We start from the raw sequence: 26,878 nt of genomic DNA, 5'->3' as shown, positions 1-26,878 counted from the left end.
GCTCAAGGCATGTAGGTAGGCATAGTGGTCAGTAGGTTTCCGGTATAGGGTGGTGTTTATTTGACCATCGCTTATTAGCACCGTAGTGTCCAGGAAGTGGATCTCTTGTGTGGACTGGTCCAGGCTGAGGTTGATGGTGGGATGGAAATTGTTGAAATCATGGTGGAATTCCTCAAGGGCTTCTTTTCCATGGGTCCAGATGATGAAGATGAAGATGTCATCAATGTAGCGCAAGTAGAGTAGGGGCATTAGGGGACGAGAGCTGAGGAAGCGTTGTTCTATGTCAGCCATAAAAATGTTGGCATACTGTTGGGCCATAGCAGTGCCGCTGATTTGAAGGTATACATTGTCCCCAAATGTAAAATAGTTATGGGTGAGGACAAAGTCACAAACTTCAGCCACCAGGTTTGCCGTGACATTATCGGGGATACTATTCCTGTTGGCTTGTAGTCCATCTTTGTGTGGAATGTTGGATGTAGAAGGCTTCTACAGCCATAGTGGCCAGGATGGTGTTTTCAGGAAGATCACTGATGGATTGTAGTTTCCTCAGGAAGTCAGTGGTGTCTCGAAGGTAGCTGGGAGTGCTGGTAGCGTAGGGCCTGAGAAGGGAGTCTATATAGCCAGACAATCCTGCTGTCAGGGTGCCAGTGCCTGAGATGATGGGGTGTCCAGGATTTCCAGGTGTATGGATCTTGGGTAGCAGATAGAATACCCCTGGTCGGGGTTCCAGGGGTGTGTCTGTGCAGATTTGTTTTTGTGCTTTTTCAGGGAGTTTCTTGAGCAAATGCTGTAGTTTCTGTTGATAACCCTCTGTGGGATCAGAAGGTAATGGCTTGTAGAAAGTGGTGTTGGAGAGCTGCCAGCAGCCTCTTGTTCATATTCCAACCTATTCATGATGACGACAGCACCTCCTTTGTCAGCCTTTTTTATTATGATATCAGAGTTGTTTCTGAGGCTGTGGATGGCATTGTGTTCTGCACGGCTGAGGTTATGGGGCAAGTGATGCTGCTTTTCCACCATTTCAGCCCGTGCACGTCGGCGGAAGCACTCTATGTAGATGTCCTGTCTGTTGTTTCGACGTTCAGGAGGAGTCCACCCAGAATCCTTCTTTCTGTAGTGTTGGTAGGAAGGTATCTTTGAGTTAGTATGTTGTTCAGAGGTGTGTTGGAAATATTCCTTGAGTTGGAGACGTCAAAAATAGGATTCTAGGTCACCACAGAACTTTATCATGTTCGTGGGGGTGGAGGGGCAGAAGGAGAGGCCCCGAGATACCTTTCTCTCCTGCTGGTAATAGCTCACCTTACCTGATCACTCTCGTTACAGTGTGTATGGTGACACCCATTGTTTCATGTTCTCTGTGTATATAAAATCTCCCCACTGTATTTTCTACTGCATGCATCCAATGAAGTGAGCTGTAGCTCATGAAAGGTTATGCTCAAATAAATTTGTTAGTCTCTAAGGTGCCACAAGTACTCCTTTTCTTTTTGTGGTGAAAATAGTGTATCAAGCCTTGGTTCAGGAACCAATCCCCCCTTCATACCATTGATTCCTATGGGAAAAGCAGTTTCGACTTACGTTTCAACTTACAAAGCAATTCTGAGGAACAAATTGTGTCATAAGTCCGAGGACTCCCTGTAATGCAAACACACCCAAGGTCAGTCTGACCTAGAGGCTGACCACTGACTAGATGATGGGACATTGTGTGCAGGGTCATGACCAAACTGGGCTTAATGGAGGAACAAGACAGGGACAGGAATGAACAGCAAGAGTAACAGCTCCCTCTGTCTGTAAAGATGTTTTGGGATGAAAAGGAGAAGAACAAAATTGCCAGTAAGCTCCAGCTGCTTTCTGACATTCCAGAGATGCAATGCAGTTGTAAAAATAGCAGACTGATTAAGCCAGGCTTAAGATCATTTTGTATCACTAGAGTGGTACGGAGCAGCCAGAGTGTACCAGAGCATCTGGCCCAAAGTCTCTACCTAGTTTTTCTATCTATTTTCTGATGATTCTGACAGCATTTCTGCAAGTTCGATAAGATAATCATTTCTTCAGTCACCTAGCATGGAGAGTATCAGAAATATCGGCCCTGTCTACCTCACAACTCTGCTGAACATTTCACCAAGACAGACGAATTATGAGCACTATACCAGACTTCACCATTAAGGTGTCGTCATCCTTCACAGGAAATTATTCTACCATCTTTTTGCACTAATCCTGTCTATGACAGAACATCACCTTTGCACAGTCTGGTTGAACATAAGGCAGTCCTAATATACATAAAGCCTATATAAGCGCTAAGAAAAATCATGTGACTGTTTGTGGTAGTTCACTTTAAATGCAAATTACACAAGACCTCAAAGTAGCCAAACGTATAAAGGAATGCATCAGACACTCTTATATGTCACCAGATCAGCCCATCCCAGAGAAAACAACAGCTCCCACAGTTAGATCTACAGCCATCTTCTGGGCAGACAGAGGTATGGCCACATCAGAAAAAATACACAAGGCAGAGTTGTGGACATTCAGCTCTTTCTGTAAGCACTACAGACTTGGCATACATTCCTCTGAAGATGCGTCCTTCAGGAGAAAGTTGCTCCATGTAGTGGTTCCCAGATGAACTCTGAAGTATTTCAAGAGAGGAGATATTCTAATCTAGCTAATAATCTTTCTTTTCTCTCTCTCTCCCTCCTTATTCTTTATTTATTGCTATGATTTCTCAGCTGTGAGAAGAAGAGGAGATCCCTTCCCTTAGAATGGCAAACTTCTTATCTGAAAATTTCCTTTTTAGAAATTGCATCTGCAATAGTTCATCCCACCCAGAGGAAGGAGGGACATTGTACCATGTTTGAACACAGTTTACAGTTAATTGTTTAAAGCTTTGTTTAAAGTTACAAAGAATATAATTAGGTGTGGTTGCTAATGCTTGAATTTATTTACACAGTTGTGAAAATACTCAAGTGTACACCAAGAGGAAGAGGTGTGGCCTGAGGGGCACAGTTGCAGCAGTTCAGTAGCCCCCAGAATTCCAGCAGAGGCCCGCACTGAGCAGTCAGGACTAGTGGAGATGCTGGGCCTTCAAAAAGATGTTATTGGATAAGAAATGATCTTTCAGCATTTCCTCTTTTGTGTTTAGATTTACTCTGCACTTCTTCCTCCCCCCTGTAGTTGCTTCTTTTTGCCCGTCTCTGCTCCTCTGGGTCGACATTTGCAGTTAATTTTGTACTTCCTTTCCCCTGAAATAATAGTAAAATGGTAATAATTTGCCATTCTGTATCACCTTTCACCTGAAGTTATGAAAGTGAGCATTTGTAACCGCAGTGTTGGTATTGCTGTAATACTTCATTGCCGAGCAAAGGAGTGGCAGCACACTTGGTAGAAGATTGGGTCAGGCATGTTTCCCATGGAGAGACAAGAATATTTGGCAGCTTATGAGAGCAACTCTGTTCTGCCCTAAATTAAGTATGTAGGATAGTTATTCCATACTATCACTAAAGTAACTCCAACTTGCTTCACAGCAGTTTAAAGCACATGATTTATCCAGAATTGTGATTTGCACGAGCTCTCAACCCTTCAGCATCACAACAGTTTGTGGCTGCAAGGCTGAATCTTTTGATGAAGAGGAAGAAGGCTTTCATTGGCAGGCCATTGTTTTCCTTGGATGTTCATTCTATAGCGAGGCAGGAGCCACAGCTTTCAGCTACTTGTACAGCTGAGAAGCTTGCAAATACTTGTGTGCGTGTGTGTCAGTCCCAAAATTAGGCAATAAAAAATCAGGATACGCACTCCTGAGTCTGTCTGGTAGAATCTACCTATTGTCGAGGGCTCTACGCAGAAAATGGGTGATTTTCCTTACAGTGCCATATGTGTGTCAAATCCTGGGCATCACACAGAGTGTTAAGAATAGAACCCTTGATTTTATTTGCTGTGGCTTTGTGTTACAACTTTAAGGTTAAGTAAATGTAATTGTGTTTGTTATAACTGGAGATACAACAATGAAAATTATTTATAGGATCTGACACCAACAAAACCTTTACTCTTTTTGTGAGGATGAAGAACTGTGAAATTTTATTGATAGGCTACTTCTTAAATGCATTTCGTTTCCAGCCTTTGCCATAATTTTAAAGTGCTTAACTTCTACAGTACTAATTGTGTTCATGCTTTGTTTTAAGGTTCACTATGATTTTGGATTAAGAAATATTTTATCTGTCTTAAGAACTCTTGGAGCAGTAAAAAGATCCAATCCCAATGAGCCAGAGAAAACAGTAGTGATGAGAGTTCTACGGGACATGAACCTCTCCAAGCTGGTATCGTAACATTGGTTACCTTCACAAAACGCTTTTTAAAAATGTATTTATTACATGTTAGTATGAAATAAAGTTTATTTTCTCAGCAGTAGGCTACATCCATTGGCAATTATACTACTTCTCTTTTAATGTCTGGCATATCAAAGTGATGGGGCTCTGAACCCATTTTTTCCTTTTTATGAAGAGAGGACAACTCTCCCCCCTCCCCCCCAGCAATCAAAGCCTTCAAATGAGGAAATAAGAAGAAGAAATCCTATAAGATCTGAGAGGAAAATCTAGCCTGATTTTTAAATTACTTTTATATGGAATGGAAAGGAGAGCAAACAAAAGAGAGAGGGAAAAAGAGCACATTGAATTAACATTTCATCTGTCATTTTAGATCCCTAGTAATCCAGAATTTCAATTTACACTAATTCTTGGCCATCTGCCTTTTCAGACATCATAACAACCAGAATGACTTATAGTGAGTGAGCTGTTTTGAAGCAGCTAAAGAATACTTATCTACTCTATTCTCTTCCACCATTACCCTCTTCTATCCAAAGAATTCTTCGTTTTTTCCATTTTGCTGTAGTGGGAAGATTATATACTGTGTGTAACCTCTGTTAAAGTACACAAACACCAGATTCACAATTAACTGTCTTGCTAATTCATGCACATTTTTAAACCACAGTCTATATTATAATGATTTACATAGGAAAAAAATTAGACTTCAAGAGAAGAAGTAAGGGGAAATCTAGCCTGTTTGTCTAAAGGACTAATGGATGGAGAGATTTACAAGAATTGTACTAAAATTTAAACATTCACATACATTTTAAGTTAATATGTAATTTAGAAATTCCTATCTATGGCTAAATTGCTTGAAAGTCATTTTAATAGCATACATCCACTCATAATTTTCACGTTTGTTTTAGAAAAGAGATCTATTTTACTACTGTCATTTAAATAACATATTCTTGCAGATTGTAATTACAATAATAATTATTTTCAAAGAATAAATAATTGGTTTTTTTTCCTACTTTTTAATTGACAGGTAGATGAAGATGAACCTTTATTTATGAGTCTGATTAACGACCTGTTCCCTGGAATTACTCTTGATAAGGTTGGGTATCCTGAATTGGAGTCGGCCATTCGGAAAGAGACAGAGAAAGCAGGGCTTATTCATCATCCTCCCTGGATTCTTAAGCTTATTCAGCTGTATGAAACTCAGCGAGTCCGACATGGTTAGCATGCCAAATGAGGGTTTCATACTCTATTATAGCAGTAAAGGCTTTTATATTTGTTTTCTACAAATTGTAGATTTTTTTCTTTAATAATGTATTTTGAAACTAAACAGATGTCGTTTTTAAAGCCTCATATGGATATTTTTATGAGAAAATTGTTAAGAATAATTTTTATCATAAACAAAGAGCTCACCTTGTCCTCATAATATTGACAATTTAGCTGTGCTATGGTATGTCTTTTTATGGGAAATCTTCTCGCCAAACTCAGAAACAGCTGATTTTGCTCAATATTCTGAAAAAAGTCAAATTTAGGCAGAGACTAATCATGGCTCTTTTCAGCTCAAAAGGTGAATGTTTCCTATAGTTACGACCATGTTAAAGTGAAGAGGTTGCAAATGAACTGTCTTGAATCCTTAACTGTAATGGGTACTACCACATGCCTGTTGTACTTCCAAACACCATTAGAACTTCTCTGTTCAATGCTGATCTCTTCAGTTGAAGAAAGATAGAATAGAAATTGACGCAGTCCATAGAAGGGTAACAAAGACAGTGGTACAGCCAGATTTACAAATGATGGGAGATTGCAAACACCAGAATTACTTAGCCTGGAAAGGAAAAGAGATAAAGGGACTCTGATTAAATTTCTCAAGATTTATGAAGGGATTTGTGAAGGATGATCCTTTTTATGCTTTCCCATAGTGCACAAATCAGGGGTCTCTAGCTTAAACTAATACCCTGGTGCATTTAGAACAAATAAAAGGAGATCTTTCTTCACAAAAGCATATTTAAATCTGTGGTCTTTACTGTCTCAGAAAGTCAGTTCACATATTATATCTGGTTAAACTAAAGAGCTGAATAATGTTATGGCTAATAATATTTCTTCTTGATTCATTGGTCTAATGCAGAATGAAATTCTGAGGCTAATATAATACCCTCTAGGGGCAATACCAATGTGAGGGCCAGGGAAACTTCAAGGTTCCCCTTGTAGAATTTCCTTTGAATTTTACTCTTGGAGTGTGGGATTTGTGTCCAACTGCAAGAAACTGAACATTCACCCGCAAACACCACAATTCCCCTGAGATCCACACAGATCCCCAAGATCCCTTGAGAGCAGAGGGTCTGCTGTTCAGTGCCTCCATATTGGGTCTGGGCCCCTGAAACTCTGGCCCAGCTCCCTGGCAGTGCAGCTCCAAAGGAAGCTGTGAGATCTGCTGTCAGAGACTCCCTTGCAGATGTTTGGCCTAGTAATACTCCTTTTAGGTGGTTGCCAAGGCAGAGAGGCACCACTGAAAAGTTAACATCACCTTTACCTGTATTAACTTTCCACCGTTAACTTTATAAATTGGAGGGGAGACAGTGCACATTCCCTTAGCTCCAGTTCCTCCCAATACTCTCACCACTCCTGGATCTTCAGATCTATGAGAGCTCTCCAGGGGACCCAGAGTGAAATGGTAAGAGTGCTGCAGAGTGCTGTAATTGTTCTCTTCTACAGGGAGAGAGGGAGATCTGTGTATGTTTAGAGTCCCCTCTTTGCGCAGATCCTAGAGGCATGCTCTGCATTATGGGCCTAATCCAAAGCTCATTGGATTCAGCGGAGAGTCTCTCTCTAACTGGAATGGGTTTGGCTCAGATCTTATGTTCCTAATGTAGGGCTGGATCCTGCACAGTTCTGAGCACCTCCTATGAGATATTGAACACATACAACTCCTATTCCTTTTAGAGGGAGTCACAGTTACTCTGCATTACGCATGCTTGGGTCCATAATGTTGGTCAGAAGCTCTATGCTACTAAATCCCTCCATAACTTTGCATCCAAGATTTTCAAAGTCACCTATGGGATTTCGATGTCCAATTTCCATTACAATTAATGGGAAACGGGCATCCAAATCTCTAGGTGGCTTTGAAAATCTCAGTCTGAATCTCCCATCTGCTTTCAAACTATGTCATTGTTTCTTGGCAAACAGCTTTTTTGAATTAATATAAAGTAACTGAATAGGATCAGCTATAGCCTAATTTTAATTTATTGTTTAAGAACTCAGTTGGCAACATGAGTATAAACTGACGAAGTAACAAGTTTGTCTGTTACTAAGAAAAATATATCAAAAATGTCTTCCTGGTTTATGCAAGTGTATGTTTTTGTTCCTTGTCTCCAGGAAGAAATGTTCAGTTTTGTATATCACTTGGAACAACTCTTTCTTGTAAAAGATATTTAAAAATGATTGTTTTTGTTTACCACCAATCAATTGAGTGTCATATGAACATCGAAAGACAGCTGTGTTTTCCAATTAGAAAAAGGAACAGAACTGCCTACGGGAGGATAGAGAGCCACATTGGCTTGCCTAGCAGAATAAATCAGGCATTTATGAAAGGCTTTAATAAAACATTTAAAAATTTAATTTCAGTCAACATCAAGAAAGTGGAATGAAAAACATCTTTTTTAAATTTAGTTTTGATTTAAAAAAAAACAAGTTTCTTATGTAATGCATCATTAAATTGGTGTCTGACATTTTGGCATTTTATTTAAAACAAGTTTATGTTATTTTAAGGTATGATGACTCTGGGTCCGACTGGTTCAGGAAAGACAAAATGCATTAATATCTTGATGAAAGCCATGACAGACTGTGGCACTCCTCATAAAGAGATGAGGATGAACCCAAAGGCAATTACAGCTTCCCAGATGTTTGGTACTCTGGATGTTGCTACAAATGATTGGACAGATGGCATTTTCTCTACTTTATGGAGAAAAACTTTAAAAGCAAAGAAGGTAACTGGATATTGTGTTCTGACAGCCAATAATAGCATGTAATACTGTTTCTGTAAGATATTATTACAAAGCAACACATCCCTTTCAGTGCTTCATTTACATGAAGGGTCTGTTTTGATCAAATCAAATTTGAAAATATAATATTTTAGTTGTTGTTTGTGTCTGAGGTCTTGTCTTCACTACTGCGGTAAGTCAACCTAAGTTACGCTACTCCAGCTACATGAATAACGTAGATGGAGTCGATGTAGCTTAGGTCAGCTTGCCTCGGTGTCTTCACTGCGCTGCGTCTATGGGAGATGCTCTCTGGTCGACTCACCTTAATCTTCTCATGGAGCTGGAGTACTAGAGTTGACCGGAGAGTGTTCTGCCATTGATTTAGTGGGTCTTCACTAGACCCGCTAAATTGACATCCACTGCAATATCCCTGGAAGTGAAGACAAGCCCTGAGCATTTAGGAATGTATACAGGGTTACTCTGAAGTACGTGCCAGAGAACACTCACCTCCTTAAGCACAGACTTGAGGTTCTGGGGCTGGATCAGTGAGCTCTGTAGGGTTTTATTTCTTCTTTCATCTTCTGTAAACCTTTAGTCCTTCCATTCTTTTCAACTCCCATACAAAGATTTTCAGTGGTTTAATATAGAGACAAAGTGGGGGAATCTCTCCCACCCATGTTTTACATCCATGCCACTCCAGATCAGTAATTATATTGGAGCAATGTAGTTATAGCCTCAGTTGAAAAATGTTGCATACTGATTTCTCTTCTCTCTCCTCAGACCTGCCAACAGTGCTGCCACAGAGCCATATATGTTATGAAGGTTGCATTGTGTTTTATTTAGGCCTTGGAAAATGTGAAAGGTTGATATGAAAGAATTAGGTATCATCTCTTAAGGGATTGTAGGCCTGCTCCTGTTCTCACTGAAGTTAATGGAAATTGTTTTCACCCGCTTCTGTGGGAACAGGATCAGGCCATATGGCTGTCACAGGGGAAAGCAACATCTCTCTGTATATAACAACTGAAGTTAACTTTTTGTCACTTTGATCAAAAAATCTTTGGTATGACACACAGTAATGAAGTGAGATTTCAAATCACTGGGTAAATAAGGAAAAAAAGGAAATATTATGATTAATAATAAAGCATTCAGCACCAGATCAGATAATTTATAAGTCAATATTATATAAAGTAATGTATTCTCCTGTGTTAAAAAAACTATATTTTTGATCATAGTATTTACACTTGCACATGTATGTTTTAGGGAGAACACATATGGATAGTTTTGGATGGTCCTGTGGATGCAATATGGATTGAAAATCTGAACTCCGTTCTAGATGATAACAAGACCCTTACTTTGGCTAATGGAGATCGTATTCCAATGTCCCCAAACTGCAAGATTGTTTTTGAGCCCCATAACATTGACAATGCTTCCCCAGCAACAGTATCTCGTAATGGGATGGTCTTCATGAGTTCCTCAGTGTTAGATTGGAGGCCTATTTTAAAGGCTTGGCTGCAAACTTTGCCTGCTACACACTCTGATGTCCTATGGAACAGCTTTAACAGTGTATTTCAGGTATTAAGGCCAATACTTGCTACAAATTAAAATGAATTGCAATCTGCTTATTTAACACATCTGGATAAATTAGCATTATTTTTCCTAAATTCTACTTCAGTTGTTTATCCCATTTATTTATTTAATAAAATAAAGAACTGACATGAAGGATAACCACAAGACATAATGCGGACAAAGAAAGGGCCTATGACAATAGCTAACGTAATCTAAATGAAACGATATTAGGTGGATAATATGGCCACTAATTTGAGTGGTGGGAGAGCTTTTCCCTTTGTTTTTATTTTTTTAATCTGTTGGCTGGTTGGAGATAAATTGTTATCTCCATTTGATTATTTTATGCTGCTGGCTGGCAGAATTAATTTATGCTGCTTGGTGACTAACATTGTTTTAGGTATTTTAATTATCACTAGAGTGCTCAGGAGGGTCTAAATGGGCTTTTTTGTTTGTGTTATATTTAAATAAATAAGAAAAAAATCAGGCTAAATTCATCCTTATTGAAGCTCTGTTAACTTCAGTTACAGCAGGGGTGCATTTGATCCGTGAAGTGTATATTCTGTAGCACCATGCACTTTTAAGTTAAGACTTGTGTGCATGATACTTTTGACATAGCATCTCTTTAATAAATTATTAGGCTAAATCATGCTGAATCCAAAAAGACCAGAAGGAAAATCCAGAATGTCTTATCCTTCCATACTACAAGTACAAAATGCTATGTAACCCTCTGCAAGATATTCATGAATGAGGCAAAGGCTGAGAATTGACAGAGTTTTCATTAATCACCAGGGACAGTCCTACACAGTGGTGGATGTATATTAGTCTTACATGTAATAGACAATCTCTGATGCAACTGAAACTTAATTTTTCTTCATAAAACATTACTACTGAAAGTTAATGCTGTGTATTCTTTTTGCCTTTGTAATTTTCTTCTCATTTCTTTAGTTGCCACCTGTAGTAGCACAACTGAAACCTATCTTATCTTTCCTTTCCTTTCCTTTCCTTTCCTTTCCTTTCCTTTCCTTTCCCATTAACTGTCTCTTTTGCCAATTCTCCCTGTTCATTTACCTCAGATTCCATAGTTGTTTTTTCCCCACCTTTTTCATTTTTGTTGGAGTCTACAAGTGAGGTTTTTTTTGTGCTGGCCTTTTGACCTGTCATTTTAAAAAATTTATTTATAAATACGACAAAAGCAATGACTAATATACTATTACAATAGCTAGAATGTTAACAAATGACTTCTCATAGAAACATTTCATCTTAGTTCCTTCCCATTTACATTGAAACCCACTTCTGGCATTACATTCATTTTGCTGTAACCTCCAAAAAGTAATGCTCAGACTTAATATTTCCTGCAGCGGTAAGAAAGGTAATTTTTATAATGAATTTTTAAAATATGCTTCCAAAATAATGTATATTTGGGTCAATTTACTGTTTCCGTCCCATGATCTTCTTTTATATTTTATGCTGTATCTTGTTCTGAACGCATAAGAGTGATGTTTTTCAGAAAAAAAGTGTATTTTATTAGCCTGAGAGATGGAAAAGCAGTGAAATATAAAGTTTTTTCCATGCTGAAGGCTGTATTTGGAACTATCCAAATGTAAACCAAAGTTGTCAGACTGTCAGTTCTCCTTTCATTTTTAATGAGCTAGCTTTGCTTCTCAAATAATGTGAGCGATAACGCTGATTTTACAGATGGAGATAATACTGATTCCATATACAGATGGCTTCTTTTTCTCTTCTTACTTTTTTCAGTATATAAAAAATTGGATAAGTAAACTATACAAGAGAACTTCATAAAATAAAGTGTACTAACAGCAGTATTCAAACTTCAAATACAGGATTACTCACATTAGACCCAGTATCGATAAAAATACAGAGATGATAACTTATAACTAAGTAACATGTAGTAGAACAGTGTTGATAATGCTACAGAAGGGCCAGAATCTGTCTTCAATTACCACTTGTGCAAAACCACTTAAATCGATGCGAATTGAACTAAATTTGGCTCTGAATTAGGTGAGAGATCAAATGCAGTATTTACAGTTCGTTTACAAGGAACAATCAGTTCTTTGATTATACAGCATTAAAAATCAGTATATAAGGTAAACATGATCCATGAATGAAATCTCAGGGCCAGTTCCTAATCAGAAACAAGAACTGTGAATCAGAGTTGCCATATTATTTTGTCTGGCACAGATGTCCTGACAATTTGTACTAAGCCATAATGTAAAGGGACTGTCAAGGTAAATATTGTTACAATTCTTGTCATGATAACATTCTGTTAAGAGACCAAAAATAATACCAATATTTTAAATTTACTTTCATTATCAAAGGATCCCAAAACACTTCGCTGTGCAAGAACCACTTCACCCACTACTGAACACATGTGGTGTGGAATTGCAGCAGCTATTTAATAGCAAACAACAGTGGTGGACAACAGTTTAGGACAGGAAGTGAAGAAGATTACATATCAGTATGAAACTTTGGGGAAAATGTATCTATTTACTCATTTATAAAATATACACAATTTCAGAAGTTCAGCTTTCTATATAAAATGTGATATAAAGACCAAAAGAAAAGAGAAGAATAAACTCACAAAAACCTATTTTCAATAGAATCAGGACTATCTTTGAGGTCTCTTTTTTCCATAGGAGCTTTTTCAGTCAGATTACCGTGACCCTCAGAAGTGGCTTCAAAATATTAAACTTTACTGTCCACATCTAAAATCCTAACACTAAGCTGTACATGCACATTTCCTCTCCCTGAGTTATACAGCCTCCTATAACTGATAGAGTTGCTTTTTTGCAAGAGGTAAGCATCTGGGGAAGTTTCTGGAGATTGAAGTAATCAGAGGAATCCTACAAAGAGGATGCTCAGTTAGTGGCATTGGTCCTTTTTGTCAGAGAATATAAAGCTGTAAAATCTGTTGTTGCTTTGATGTAGGCAACTTGAGCTTTATCATTTTCTTGTACAATTCGATACAGAGCAATTGTCATCTTGGATCAGAGCTAAGGTTCATCTAATCCAGTGTCCTATCTCTGACAGTGGCCAGAAACAGGTGCTTCAAAGGAACTTGTAAAAGTACTGCAATAGACAGATGGGAGATAATCTGGTCCCCACATTAGATCTCATCCTGATCTCTAACAGTTGAAGAATAGCATTAGCCTTGGAGCATGAAGTTTAATCTCCCATCCAAAATTTTTGTTAACATTAACTATTATGACTCTGGCTATTTTTGTTATTAATATAAATGTCCAAGCCTTTTTTGAATCTTGCTCAATTTTTGTGGCAGAGAGTTCCACAGTCTACACATCTTGAGAAAATTTTTTTCCTTTTATCAGTTTTGAACTTGCCACCTTTTAATTTAATTGAATGTCCCCTTGTTCTTGTGTTCTGAGACAGGGAAAACAGAAGTTTCTGATCTAACTTCTCAATACCATTAATATTTTTATATACTTTTTGTCATTTCCTCTTATTATTTCTCCAGTTCCTCCATGTCTAAAGAAAATATCCAAATAAATGATAAACTCATTTAAACTATCTTCCTGGAGCTTGCAACCTACTTTCTTCCAATGTATTGAAAGCATTTAAAATATAGTAATAGAAATTTATTTGAAGTGCATTAGAAACTATAGCCCTGATTATCCTCTCACATCAGTTTGAAGGACCTCATTGCAGTTATATTAGTGAAAAACCAGCATGTGTGAGAGGAGAATCATACTCAAGAAAGAGGGAGATGGTCTAATGTATGTATCGTTATGGCAAGCTTTGTGTTGCTGTCTTCCAACCAAAAAAAAGGCAACAGTAAATGTGCACAACATATATGGCAGATCTGCAGTGTAACTCAAGAACACTTTTTGAATCACTCCTTTTGAATATTGCTTTATGTAGCCATTATGAATAATTTCACTCACTATGATACATCAAAGTTACCTATTTAGGATGTTTGCTAATAGTGACTTTTCATGTTTTAAATCTGAATATTCGTACTCTCAGAAATTGAAGTGAAATGTATTTAAGTCACAGAATAAAGCAATTGAACACTTATATTAAAAATAAATCATGGCACTGATTTATGAGTTTTTAAAATGGGTTTCTTTATACTCAGATGAACATAATGTTTTCCTTTGCAGGATTTGATTGATTTTGTTTTCACTGCTGTGACACCAAAAATGCCAGTTTTAGAATGCATGTACATCAAACAAGCTATTGACCTCCTACAGGTAGCTATGACATCAGGTTATCTGTATCTTATTCTGTTATTTGTGCCTGGATATAGTTCAGAGCAGGCAATGGTTACACGTTGTGTCTTTTTTACAGGGTTTATTGGCAGACAGAAATGAGAAGCAGCCCAGCCAAGAGCATCTAGCTCGCTTGTTTGTTTTTGCTATAATGTGGTCAGTAGGAGCTCTTCTGGAATTGGATGACAGAGTGAAAATGGAACTGTTCTTACAGAATCATTCTACAACGCTGGAACTCCCAGCCGTGAATGGAGAGGAAACCATGTTTGAGTTTGGTATTAGTGATTGTGGTCAGTGGGAGCACTGGTCAAAGAGGGTTGGTATGCAGTAATATACTAGTTCTTTCTTTTGAGTAAGCCTGATAAATATATTTGACAAGAAAAACATTGTTTTTTACTCACTAAAACTTGTAATTTAGTTTGGAAAATTATGCCTAATAAATGACCATAAGATTCTTTTTTTGAAGGAATTTTTCTCTCACCACAAGTATTTTGGGTCAGAGATTGAGAACAGACAATGGAAATAGTTTGGGAATGAAACAGGAAAAAAAAATCCTGTCTTAGCTTTCTCCAGTGCCTGTCACCATAATATAATTAAGTTCCCCCAGCAAAGACCAAAGTAGTCTATAAAATGGATAATCGGGCTGGGGGCAGTGAAAATACTCCATTAGTCTTACACCCCATTCAGGAAAGCAGGGCAGCCTACTGACTAACTGCTAGCGAACACTCTGCTTTCAAGAAAAAATACTTTTGAAATAGTGTATTGGTTTTGTGTTCACATGCAGTGCCCTTATGGTTCTGAAGAAAATGTCTAACCTATTGTTTATATTATTTCTATTTCAGGTACCTGAATATGTTTATCCTAAAGAGTCAGTGCCAGAATATACTTCCATCCTAGTTCCAAATGTAGACAATGTCCGAACAGATTTTCTAATGGACACTATCATGAAGCAGGGGAAAGCAGTTCTACTTATTGGAGAGCAGGGAACAGCAAAAACAGTTATGGTTAAGGTACATAGAACAGAAAAAAAATCTTCCCATCTTCAGAGTACAGCACTGATACAAAAATAATTGACCTTAGCGCATGTGTTACACTGAAATGGGCAGGTTAGAAAATATGATTAAATGCCCACCACATTAAATTACAGCAATTCCCATTGAGACATTTTGCCCAATACACACAAATTGTAGTTCAGAAAAGGATACATAATAGCTATTTATCATTTTGCTAGTGATGATCATAGGACCATGACATAATTGTTAGGCAAGTCACCTTTTTTCAGGTGCTGTCTCCGGATTTTTCATGAGAAGCTAGATTAGAGAGTTTGCTAACACACTGCCTCTGGCTGGAGCATTTCTTATGTTTCTCTCCATGCTCTTTCTGTGACATATGCATGAACTATCCTTTTGATCCTTTACCCCAACACTATTTGTCCATATTGCAAAGACTTTTTCAGAAGCTAAGAAGGACAGAAATAAAAACTTCTTTCTTCACTTGGAGATTTTTCAGAGGCCAAGTCTAATAGTTCTTATCTGCCCTCTTCATTGGCTAATAGAAAACTACTTATTGTACTTTTCTCCACAGGGGGAATGCTACAAGAATTACTCTTAAAGTACTCAATGCGTGTTTTTTTTTTTCATTTATAAAATGCCCCTAGTTAGTCTCATGGTCCAGGTACAAAATTTAATAGCTTACTATATAAGAACCCAAAGACTAGAAGAAAAGATCTACTCCCAAATTATAGATTAAACACCAGCGCACCCTCTAGATAATCTGCTTCCCCTGGAATGTGAATTTTAAGACCCATCTTCAATTGGTTTGTACTGACACCAGTAGCAATTAATACTACTTTTTCAGTTCAGCTGTTGGTGCCTCCATGCGTGCCAATATAATGTCAACTTCTGTTCCTGGCACCAGCTGGGAAAACTCTTTTAGCTGCATGAAGGGGAGTGGTATGGATGTTGGTCCTGATAGCCTACATACTGGAATTCAGCCAGATGCTAACAATCTCCAGCCTTCAGCTGCCTCTCCCCTCCCTAAAAATACTTAGAACTTATTCCAAGGAGTGACTTACCTCTTATCTATTCTAAACAGAAAAAGAATATCCCTTCACAGAGGGAGGCATAATTTTAAAAAGCACCAAGATCCATTCAGTCTCATTTCATATTAAGGATTATAGCAAACTGCCTCTCCAAGTGATCCTCCTCCTCCTCCTTTACTTTACTCATTACCAGGGCCGGCTCCAGGCACCAGCATTCCAAGCAGGTGCTTGGGGCGGCAGTTGGAAAGCGGCGGCAGTTCCTCCGGCCACGGCGGCAATTTGGCAGCAGCTCCTCTGTCCCGCCCACCACGGCGGCAAGTCGGGGGCAGCTTCTTCCTTTTGCCGTCTGCAGTGGCAGTTTTTTCACTGTGTGGGGCGGCAAAAACTGTAGAGCTGGCCCTGCTCATTACCTGCACTTTATAGAAAGGAATTCCTTGTGTTCAGGAATTGCCAGATATGTGCAACTGCTTTCATAAAAAAACAAAACAAAAATCGCCAAGCACCTTTTTGAAATGGAAAATTTCAGGAGTTTAACTGAAAATTTGGAAAAGCTTTGTGTGAATACATGGTGATGGTTATAATGGAGGCTGGTTTACAACCTTTATTATAGTAAAAAGGAAAGGAGTACTTGTGGCACCTTAGAGACTAACCAATTTATTTGAGCATAAGCTTTCGTGAGCTACAGCTCACTTTATCATCGGATGCATCCACTGAATGCATCCGATGAAGTGAGCTGTAGCTCACGAAAGCTCATGCTCAAATAAATTGGTTAGTCTCTAAGGTGCCACAAGTACTCCTTTTCTTTTTGCGAATACAGACTAACACGGCTGCTACTCTGAAACCTTTATTATAGTAGTAGTTGTTGGGAGTTCTACTCTTCTAAGAGTAGAAAGCCTTATTTACACTGGTGTAGTAGAGTGGAGAACCAGGCCCAGAATCCGGTTAATAATCTTGACATTGAGAGTTCCTGTCCTACAGATGTCAGAAATGATTTTCAGCAACATGACTTCTGCAACAGGAGATCTCAGAAGACCCATTTAAGTCAAAACTATTTATTCCATATATATATGAGCATTAATTATTTGAGCTGTAATTATTCTCACCATGTAAAGTTTGTACTAAAAAAAATGAGACAGGATTTCTTTTGAATTGTTCTTGCATTTGTAATGTTACACAGGCTATTATTAATACCATAAGGAGAGGGATGGGCAGTGAAACGCTCCAGTTAACCAGCTGCCTGTGGTGTTCTTCAAATACCCAACTATGGTGTTCGAGGAACATCATCTTTTTGTGTCTTCTTCAGAAAAAGTGCTTCTAAAAGGCAGCACTTCTGAAAGGGAGATTCTGGTTTTGGGCAGTCAGCAAAATCAAGATCCTAATGTTGTTCATCAAAATATCTTTTTGGGGATGGAAAATATTTTCCTTTCTGATGTAGCTGATTTTCTTTTCTGAAGTACCCCACTAGATCTGCTGTTGATCAGATAGTTATAAAATCTGACTAAGAGTAATGCAGAGCTCTAAATATTCTTTGTTCTGATGTTCTGAAATTGGAGAATTTCCATTCAACTCTGTTATAAATTTAAGAATTTAAATTATGTTTGGTATTTTCATCCTTATAGGCAAAGTGAATCTTTTAAAACTGTTCAGTTAAAAACACAATTGAAAATCCCAGGTTTTTAATGCAGCACATGTAGTGACTTATCCTGTTAAACAAAATATCAGAAAACAGTTTCCTCCTTAATGTACCTGCCTTGACTTCACTTAAATTCAGGGTTTGTGGATTTCGCCTTTGGTACAGTTGGTGATGTTACAAATATGTAAAGCAGTGCAGAGAGTTGAACCCCCTTGACTGCTTAAGGTTATCATCAACAGTAGCAGGAATAATACGAGTGTGAACCCAGGTCTTTGTAGGTAAAAAGCTTTCAGACAATCACAAAGATTCTCTGTATTATCAGGGAAAGAGAAATATCAGTCCCTTTGATGTGCCTGTTTCTCATTCACAAAAGTGCCCCTTTACCTTCAGAAAAAAACAAGTTTAAGATTTATTTGCATTATGTCAACAGTGGCAACAATTGAAGACATCTGTTAAACCCTGTAAACTTTAATACTATACATTGATTAAGAGTTTTTTTGAATTTCAGGTTATAGGCTCATAATGTTTGTTTTAAATAAACTTCTGTTAATATTTTAAATTAAATAGTAAGTCCAGGATTCTTAAAAGTTGACAGTAATTTTGGTTGCTTCTGTCCATGGGTGCCCAACTTGAGATACCTTATGTCTGATTTTTCAGATGGGCTGAGCTTAGTGTCTCTCATTGACTTCACCTAGAATTGTGGGTGCTCTGCAGTTCTGAATTACATAAAATATATGTTTATTTTATAGGGTTATACCAGCAAATATGATCCTGAACTTCACCTGACAAAGCGCTTAAACTTCTCTTCTGCCACTCTGCCAAATATGTTCCAAAGGAGTATGGAAAGCTACATAGATAAAAGAATGGGCACTACCTACGGTCCTCCAGCTGGAAAGAAAATGACCATATTTATTGATGACATCAACATGCCTGTGATTAATGAATGGGGTGATCAGGTGAAAAAACGTTAGCATTAAGTAATGAGTGAATGCAGATGCTTCATGTGTACATAAAGGAGAAGCCAACTTGATACAGTGGTGTTTTTAAGACTTTGTAAATATTTTAAGGAGAACTGAAAATCCATATTTTTTGCTGGGTGTGTTTGCAATGAATACTAGGCCATGTCAGCAATGGGGCATTTTGCCTAAAATTCCCCACCATTTGTAGCAATGGTACCAGGGGCCAACAGTGTTTTATAGGCTGTATCTGTAGACTTGTTCTGAACAGCATTTAGACAACACAGAGTTTAAATGGGCAACCAGAGCACTGTCAATTCCAGCGTTCCTACCATTACTACTGATGGTTGTGGAGAACCAGGCATAGCAAAAGTGATGAATACTAGATGGGCAAATAGCATAGGATGACATATCCCTGTGATCTATTGGATTATAAATACCTCTGTGCTATTTTTCCTCATAATTGATGAGAAATTGTCAGAATAAAGTGGTCAGAATTAGCATTAAGCTATTTGATAACCATTGTAGCTTTTAGGCCTTTCATCCCAGTTACTTGTAGTACTTGTGGTGTTTATGAACTGGCTGTACTGAGAGCAATGGGAAGTAAAGCAGTAGTTTCTATTTTCTACTGAAACAACTGTGCTTATCTAGATAGGAAAAGGGAGCATGAGAATCCAGGAAGCAGTCAAAGCATCTTTCCTTCTTGATCAATCCAGACTTTAAAGCACAGTTACCACTAGCTGGATTCCAACACAATAGCTTAGACAGGTATTTAGGTGCCTAGGTATTCACATGAGTTTTCAAAAATTAATAAATGAATATTTTATATACCTGCCCTTTCTGAAAGTCTGTCTTCAATTTAATCACTCATACACTGGGCCAGCAGGCATCCTTGCTGAGCCTGTACCTCCGAATCTGTAGCACTGTGAACCCCAGCCTGGTCCTGCAAGCCTTGTAGACCTGGTTTGGAAAGTAAGGTTCTTCTCAGTTTCCTGCTTTCTTTCCCTCTGGAAGTAGAGGTTATTCATCATGGACTACTCCTTAGCCTTCCCCTTCCCATCCAAAGCCCATGTTCTATCATGTCTCCCCCTCTCCTTCCATCCAGCCCCCGAAACCTGTCTCTCTCACTCTCCAAAGCCCCTATATAACCATCCCCGCTGCTGAAGTAACCACTTCCACTCACTCATCAAATGTCTGTTACAGTTACTGTATGAATGTGTGTGTGTCTCTCTCTGTCCCTTCTTGGGCTTCCTGGCCACCCTGATGTCTCTAGTATATGGCTGCAGGCTGATTCTCTACCCACCTGCACCTCATGAGTTGGGTGGCACCTCACCATGCCTAACATTGAGGTGCGTAAGTTTTCCTAGGCACCTTCCTTCTCCCTGGTCCCCAGTACCCTCTTGCATTGTGACAAACCCAATTGGTCACCTGACTATGACTACAATACATACCATTCTATGCAGCCAACCCTGTGCACCTGCAGCTGCTGGTCCCACTTACCATCCTGTATAAACATTTCTGAGGTGCTTGGAAGAACAGTAGGTGCTAGTTAATGTTCTAAAAGATAAGTGAGGTTACTAGATAGCTTTGAAAATTCCTGGACAAGTAATCAGTTACATCTGCCAAACGGACCAGAATATTTGGAATAACTTATTTGTTTTCTTTTGTTGCTTTCCTGAATGGTATTCGGTAAACAACATGATTCACTGCAAAGTACTGTGCCTTTTTCTTTTGCTTGCTCATTTATTGTGCAGGAGGTTTGGATTCAGATGAACTGTCAAGAAATAATTCCTGATTATTCTCTTTATGTTTCTGTAAGATCACCAATGAGATTGTAAGGCAGCTGATGGAGCAGAAAGGTTTCTACAATTTGGAAAAGCCAGGAGAATTCACTAATGTGGTTGACATCCAGTTTGTAGCTGCCATGATTCACCCTGGAGGAGGTCGGAATGACATTCCTCAGCGCCTCAAGCGTCAATTTAGTGTTTATAACTGCACCCTACCTTCCAATTCGTCTATTGACAAAATATTTAGAACAGTAGCTGAAGGCTATTTCTGTGTACAGAGAGGCTTCCCAGACAAAATATGTAAACTGGCATCAGCATTAGTACCTACAACTCGAAAAGTCTGGCAAGCAACTAAAGTAAAGGTAAAACGAATGTGACTTTTGTTAACAAGCCTATATTTGCACCATAAAATGAAAAGGTGGGAGAATTGTGTCTCTTTTTACTATAGCACAGTACCTGTGGAATTTCTGCTGTAATGATAATCAGTATCCACAGAATCTATTGTCTGTCGGAAAATGTGATGGTGACAATGATTCTGATGGGATGATATTATTATTTTGTTATTTTATACTATTAATGGTAGCTCCTGGAAGCCATGCAGGTGGGCCCCCATTGTACCAGGCAGTGCACAAACATCTATTAAATACAAGTCCCTGCTCCAGGGAGTTTACACTCTAAATAACAAAAAATTGCAGGTGGAAGAAATAAAGAAGCGGGACAAATATTGGGATGTGGGAACAGAGTAACAAAAAATAATAGTCTCCGTAATTCTTAGCTGATCACAAGCAATAGTCATAACTTGCCATCAGTCTTGCTGTAATCAAATTGTATTTTTATATGCATTTCTGAGATAATGATAGGAGACCTGAGCAAGTAATCAACAATGAATAACTTATCATACAAATTTTGCCTCTTTTCTGTACATGAATTATGAAATTTTTGAATTTATTTGAATTTCTTCAGCAAATAATTTTTGGTTTGCAGATTGTTTGCAAATGATTCATGGTGAATATGCAATATCCATGCTGTGCTGGCTAGCTGCTTACATCACATGATGGCATTTTTGTCCCTTGCCTGGATGATGAGCTTAACTAACACACACAGTGGGAATGGCAGATTTACAATATAGAATGCAATTTAAAATTCATTTCTGGCAAATGCTAAAATTTAAAATATTTTTCTCAAGTTTTTATGCTAATAAAGCTTGAGTGCTCAAATATTCATAGATATTAAATATGAAAAGGCCGCAAACCCAGTTGAATCACAGATTGTTTTTGAATTTGAACAGGTATTCACAGCCAACTCTAGCTGTTATAAACTTCCTTGGTCAGTAGGATTGTGACCATGACTTGAGGCCTGGAGAATAGGGGTATGGAAAGGGGATAAGGAACTGTGCATATTATATGGGCCTCAGCAGAGACACAGAGGAACAGCTAGTCAAACTTTTTATAGTGAACAATTTATTCAACAAATATAGGCCTTTTTTCTGTCAGTGAATTGTCTAAGAAGAAATTGTATTTTTTACACATTTATTCATTGTTCAAAATTGCTTAACACATAGATTCTACAAACATCTTGAATTACAGATCACTGATGATCTGTTTGCATTGAGTAGTCAGTCAGTTATTTGATGATCAGGATATTTGAGATCTGTGACTGATCACCAAAGTCCTATGACATTTGTTTTGCTCGTTGATTGGCTGACCAAATTGTCATGAACTACTCCATTTCCACCTGAATTAATTTAATGAATCACAAAACTAATTTCATTTTCTAATTCAAATAATATTGGTTAATAGCTTGAAATTTGCTTCTTGTGAACATTCATTTGAATAAAATTTCACTCATATGAATGCTCGTGAGACGCAAGCAAAATAAGGGGGGCATGTCTCTGAATTGGGATAAAACATTTGTAAATACGTTCCCCCACTATTTACCCCACTCTCCACAAAGGGAACTGTGCCCCAGGAGAAAAAAAAGTGTGTTTGTGAACTATTAGAACTCCAAATTTGCTAAATATAAAACAAAAAGGCTAAAGATATCCATTACTCAGCTGTCTTTGGAAGAAGAGGAAAAGGGGCTACTTTGCTTTTAAAGTTTTTTGTTTAAAGAACTCCTCTCACTCTTCATCTTCCTCCATGCTCTTTTTCCTCCTCCCTATCCTTCCTCATTTCCTTCCTCTTCTTCCCCCCCCCCCCGCATTTCCCTTCATCTCCTTGTACTCATGCTTGTGAACAAGACAAATGTTCTCAAAAAGAACAAAAAGAGGGAGACAAAATCGGGGGAAGAGGGAGGAGAGGATCGAGGGGCCAAGAATTGCAGCTGTTTTTAGTGAGGCCTTTCATTCCATGGTTGGCTGAACTGTCCTTACTGCCCTTCATTCCTTGTTACTGTGGCTTTGAAGATTTCTGGAGAAGCTGATATCCCACATACAAGTAATTTATGAGCTGATCATCATCCTAATCTTGTTTTACTTTCATATGTTAACTGTGTTCTAAATATCATGAATTAATTTCTGTCTTTAGTGCAAAATTAATTTTGAAGTTGATTTAAAAAATGCAATGTTCATTTAATACCACGTGGATAATTATGAAAGAACTATTTCAGTGCTTCTTAAGTAGTTACTTGAAAATGGATCTAACATTCTTTTATAGATGTTACCAACTCCAGCTAAATTTCATTACATCTTTAATTTACGAGATCTCAGTCGTATTTGGCAAGGAATTCTTACAGTTTCCGCTGAAGTCTGCCAGAACACCAGTGTTTTGGCTGCTCTCTTCCAGCATGAATGCAGTCGTGTTATTGCAGATAGGTTCATCAGCCAAAATGACAAAGGCTGGTTTGAAGATATAATAAGAAAGGTAAGATGAATAATGTTCAGTATTCATTTTGAAGGAGGCTTACCAAAAACATAATTGATGATGGTAATATACGTTTTCTTGTAGATTGCTTCTGAGGATCATGGTCAAGACTTACTAGGAAATGACCACAAAGAATTATACTTTGTGGATTTTTTGCGTGATGCCCCAGAGGCCACTGGGGATGAACCTGATGAGGTAGAGCTAGAAGCTCCTAAAATGTATGAGTCTATTCCTTCCTTTGATAACTTGGCTGAAAGATTACAGATGTTCATGCAGCAGTACAATGAAACCATCAGAGGAACACATATGGACTTAGTATTATTCAAGGTATTTATTTCTCTGATTGACAGTAAAAATAGTTATTATTGAAAGTGCCCCAATATACAGCCCTTCCTGTGTAGATTTCTCTTTACTTAATGATGCATGGATTTTATATGGTCCTGCCAAGATTGTCATTGAAGTTTGACCAAACCTGCCAATTCTATGTTCTGTGAGGAACTCCTGTATCTCTTACAAATGAGCCATAGAGGATGCTCTTTATGCCACCAGGCTGCTGCCTCTGTTCACACCAGTTATTCAGTCACTTTCCAGCTCCCAGTCTTTTCCTTCTTCTTGCCTTGAAACTCCAAAGCAAAAGCTTGTTGCATGCACTGAGAGCGTCTCCTCACTAATTTTCCCCACCCTCCTACCCATCGAGGCTACCCCCTCCTAAAAGATCCCTTGACCCCTTTTTCTTCACAGACACTTCTTACTGTCTGGGTGTGGTGGACTTACAGACCAGTTTTTGATTGTATCAGCTCACCATACTGACACCATCCTGTTCTTTGTTATGTCCACTGCAAGGGATGGGCCTGTTCCCTGGGGCTGAGTGCATGGTTTTGAACTGAATTCAAGTGTGATCGGATTAACAGAAAGGCTTGTTTTATGTATTGCTGTCACCGTTTAGGGCATAAATAATATGGTTAATAGAATACAAATACTACTGCTCTTCTACTTTTCCTAATAAGACAAACTGCTGTTTAGAGAGGTTGTAAATATTTCTCCTCAGAGACCAGTTTTTAGGAGCCTCAGTAGGCTTCCTCCCTGCCCTCCTCTACCCTCAGAGTCACAGGTCCCCTTAGGTCCCCTGAGAGCAGGCACTGCATATCACATGCTCTTGGGTGAGCATGAAATAGGGATGCTCTTTCAGGGCCAGATCTACTGCCCATTGAAGTAAATGGGAGCCTTTCCATTGATTTCATAGGGCATTAGATTGGTCCCTGAGTGGACATCAGGTGAGGATCTGGCTCCAAATGAAGGTAGTCACTAACTGATGAGTTTCTACATGAAGATGATAGACAATAATTTTTTTTGTCTTTACATCATTTTAACAATGTTTTCTTTATGCAGGATGCAATGATCCATTTGGTTAAAATATCCCGAATTATCCGTACTCCGCAGGGAAATGCCTTGTTGGTTGGTGTGGGTGGATCTGGAAAACAGAGCCTGACCAGATTAGCATCATATATTGCTGGATATCAGAGCTTTCAGATTACTCTAACAAGGTAACACAATGCAATAAACACAGACGTTAATATATTGGTTCCTTAATCTGCTATGTAAATTAACCATTTACAATTAATTTCAAATAGTACAAAGCCTTTCAAGCATTTCAGCCTGAATTGTAAACTACATTTTTCAGCCAAAAGTGCACGTTGAGGTGCACATTTGGCAGATGGCAGAACTGGGTGGCTGTTCTGCTGCCTTAATAATACACGGAGATACAGTAAAAACTTTTGGCAGAAAGCCTTTCTTCTTCCTTTAAGTGATTCTGGCCCACAGTGTTCCCCTATAAAATCCTATTTAAATCCTGCTTCAAAAATCTCTCACTTTAAAATGACCAGACTGAATACTTCATTAGGTCTCTCTGTGCAGTATCACTTGTAAATAAACACTTCAAGTGAAAATTGTGCAACTGGAAATCTTGCAACTTGGAGCTGTACCCAAGGGAAAGGGAAAAAAGACATGTCAAGCCCCTCTAACCTTTCAGAGAGGTAGAAAAGAAAGAGACAGCAGGAGAGAGATTGGCTAAAAGAAAGAGAGAAAGCAGAGAAACAGGTACAGAATTAGGTTCAAGACAGCACAGAATTTAGTTCTATATCTGTAGGATTCCATTCAAATCCATGTGATGAAAAAAATATTTCATAAACTTTCAGGAATGGATAAATGTTGTGGTGATCAGTATAATACAAATTACTGTAATAACTATAGTCACTAAGTGTAGACTAAACGGATGGATTGCTTCAGGTGCCCCGCAGTGGCAGAACTGGCAGTAGCTACAGGGCAATGTTAATATTGTGAAGGAACTGCAGCAGAACTTAGAAATGTTTGCTGGGTAATTGATTTAACCTTGACTCAGAGGTTTGTTATGAAGTGCTTTAGAATTAGTTATGTGGATATTACAAGTATTATTTATTAGTTTTAGAAGGCACTTTAGAAACCAAATGTTCATTTCAAAGATGAACTGATAAAGGAAAGGGGAAAATATTAATTTCAACTTCCATTGGTTAAAGATACAATGGATAAAAAGACCAGTTTATGAACTATTGACCTGATATTGAGCCATCTGAAATCAATAGCAAAATGACCGTTGGCTTCATATGGACCACAGTTTTACATATTTGATGTGTGAACAAGCTGAGTCCCTCCTCTGTTGTCAACAGAGCACATAGACCCTGAGCTAGTGTCCAGACTCATCCCTTTTTGGAGTTTGGCATAATTGTTAACTCAAAATGAATAACACAACATAAACCTCAGCCTAAGATTCCACCTTAAGCTTGGATGTTCCTAGGGCTTTCCTCTAAGGATCGTCTCAGTTCTAACTCTCAGTTGCTCTAAAAGACAATCATAGAATCATAGAATATCAGGGTTGGAAGGGACCCCAGAAGGTCATCTAGTCCAACCCCCTGCTCGAAGCAGGACCAGTTCCCAGTTAAATCATCCCAGCCAGGGCTTTGTCAAGCCTGCCCTTAAAAACCTCTAAGGAAGGAGATTCTACCACCTCCCTAGGTAACGCATTCCAGTGTTTCACCACCCTTTTAGTGAAAAAGTTTTTCCTAATATCCAATCTAAACCTCCCCCACTGCAATCCCACATTCTTTATGTCTTGGTTAGAAGTAATTGGACCATTCTCCAGTGTGACTCAGCAGTAGTTACCCTGAATCTTAATGAAGAACTTTAGCACCTGAGTCTCAGTGACTCATCAATGCAGTCCCACATTCCTAGGCAGGGTCTTAGTCTTTCCACCCTATTAAAGGAGGCAACCCCATTAATTTCAGCGAAGTTGCCCCAGTTTTTGCCAATGCTGAATTTGTCCAAATGGTGTAAGAGAACCTAACATAATGCAATAGATTGTGTTTGTGAAATGAGATATTGTAAATGAATTTCATATTTATACATTTTTACCTAACTAGATTGAGCCAGAAAATATTAAATTGTTTCCTGAAATGATCTATTTATTTTGTTTTGTC

The 26,878-nt window shown here is 38.3% G+C and overlaps 1 protein-coding gene across 1 annotated transcript in view; it reads left to right on the top strand.

Moving 5' to 3' along the window:
• The window catches only part of LOC140907170 (dynein axonemal heavy chain 5), a 268,060-nt gene that overhangs the window by 130,349 nt on the left and 110,833 nt on the right, over positions 1-26,878 (top strand). Inside the window, exons 45-56 of the mRNA XM_078851322.1 lie at positions 4,170-4,304; positions 5,335-5,524; positions 8,070-8,287; positions 9,542-9,853; positions 13,984-14,073; positions 14,171-14,407; positions 14,934-15,101; positions 18,515-18,721; positions 20,541-20,870; positions 23,163-23,369; positions 23,454-23,696; positions 24,759-24,913. Of these exons, the coding sequence (XP_078707448.1) occupies positions 4,170-4,304; positions 5,335-5,524; positions 8,070-8,287; positions 9,542-9,853; positions 13,984-14,073; positions 14,171-14,407; positions 14,934-15,101; positions 18,515-18,721; positions 20,541-20,870; positions 23,163-23,369; positions 23,454-23,696; positions 24,759-24,913 (2,492 nt within the window). The remainder of the gene's footprint in view (positions 1-4,169; positions 4,305-5,334; positions 5,525-8,069; positions 8,288-9,541; positions 9,854-13,983; positions 14,074-14,170; positions 14,408-14,933; positions 15,102-18,514; positions 18,722-20,540; positions 20,871-23,162; positions 23,370-23,453; positions 23,697-24,758; positions 24,914-26,878) is intronic.

This window comes from Lepidochelys kempii, chromosome 2 (assembly GCF_965140285.1).
Source record: "Lepidochelys kempii isolate rLepKem1 chromosome 2, rLepKem1.hap1, whole genome shotgun sequence".
NCBI classification, from domain to species: Eukaryota; Metazoa; Chordata; order Testudines; family Cheloniidae; genus Lepidochelys; species Lepidochelys kempii.
This window is presented reverse-complemented; position numbering and strand designations above follow the sequence as displayed.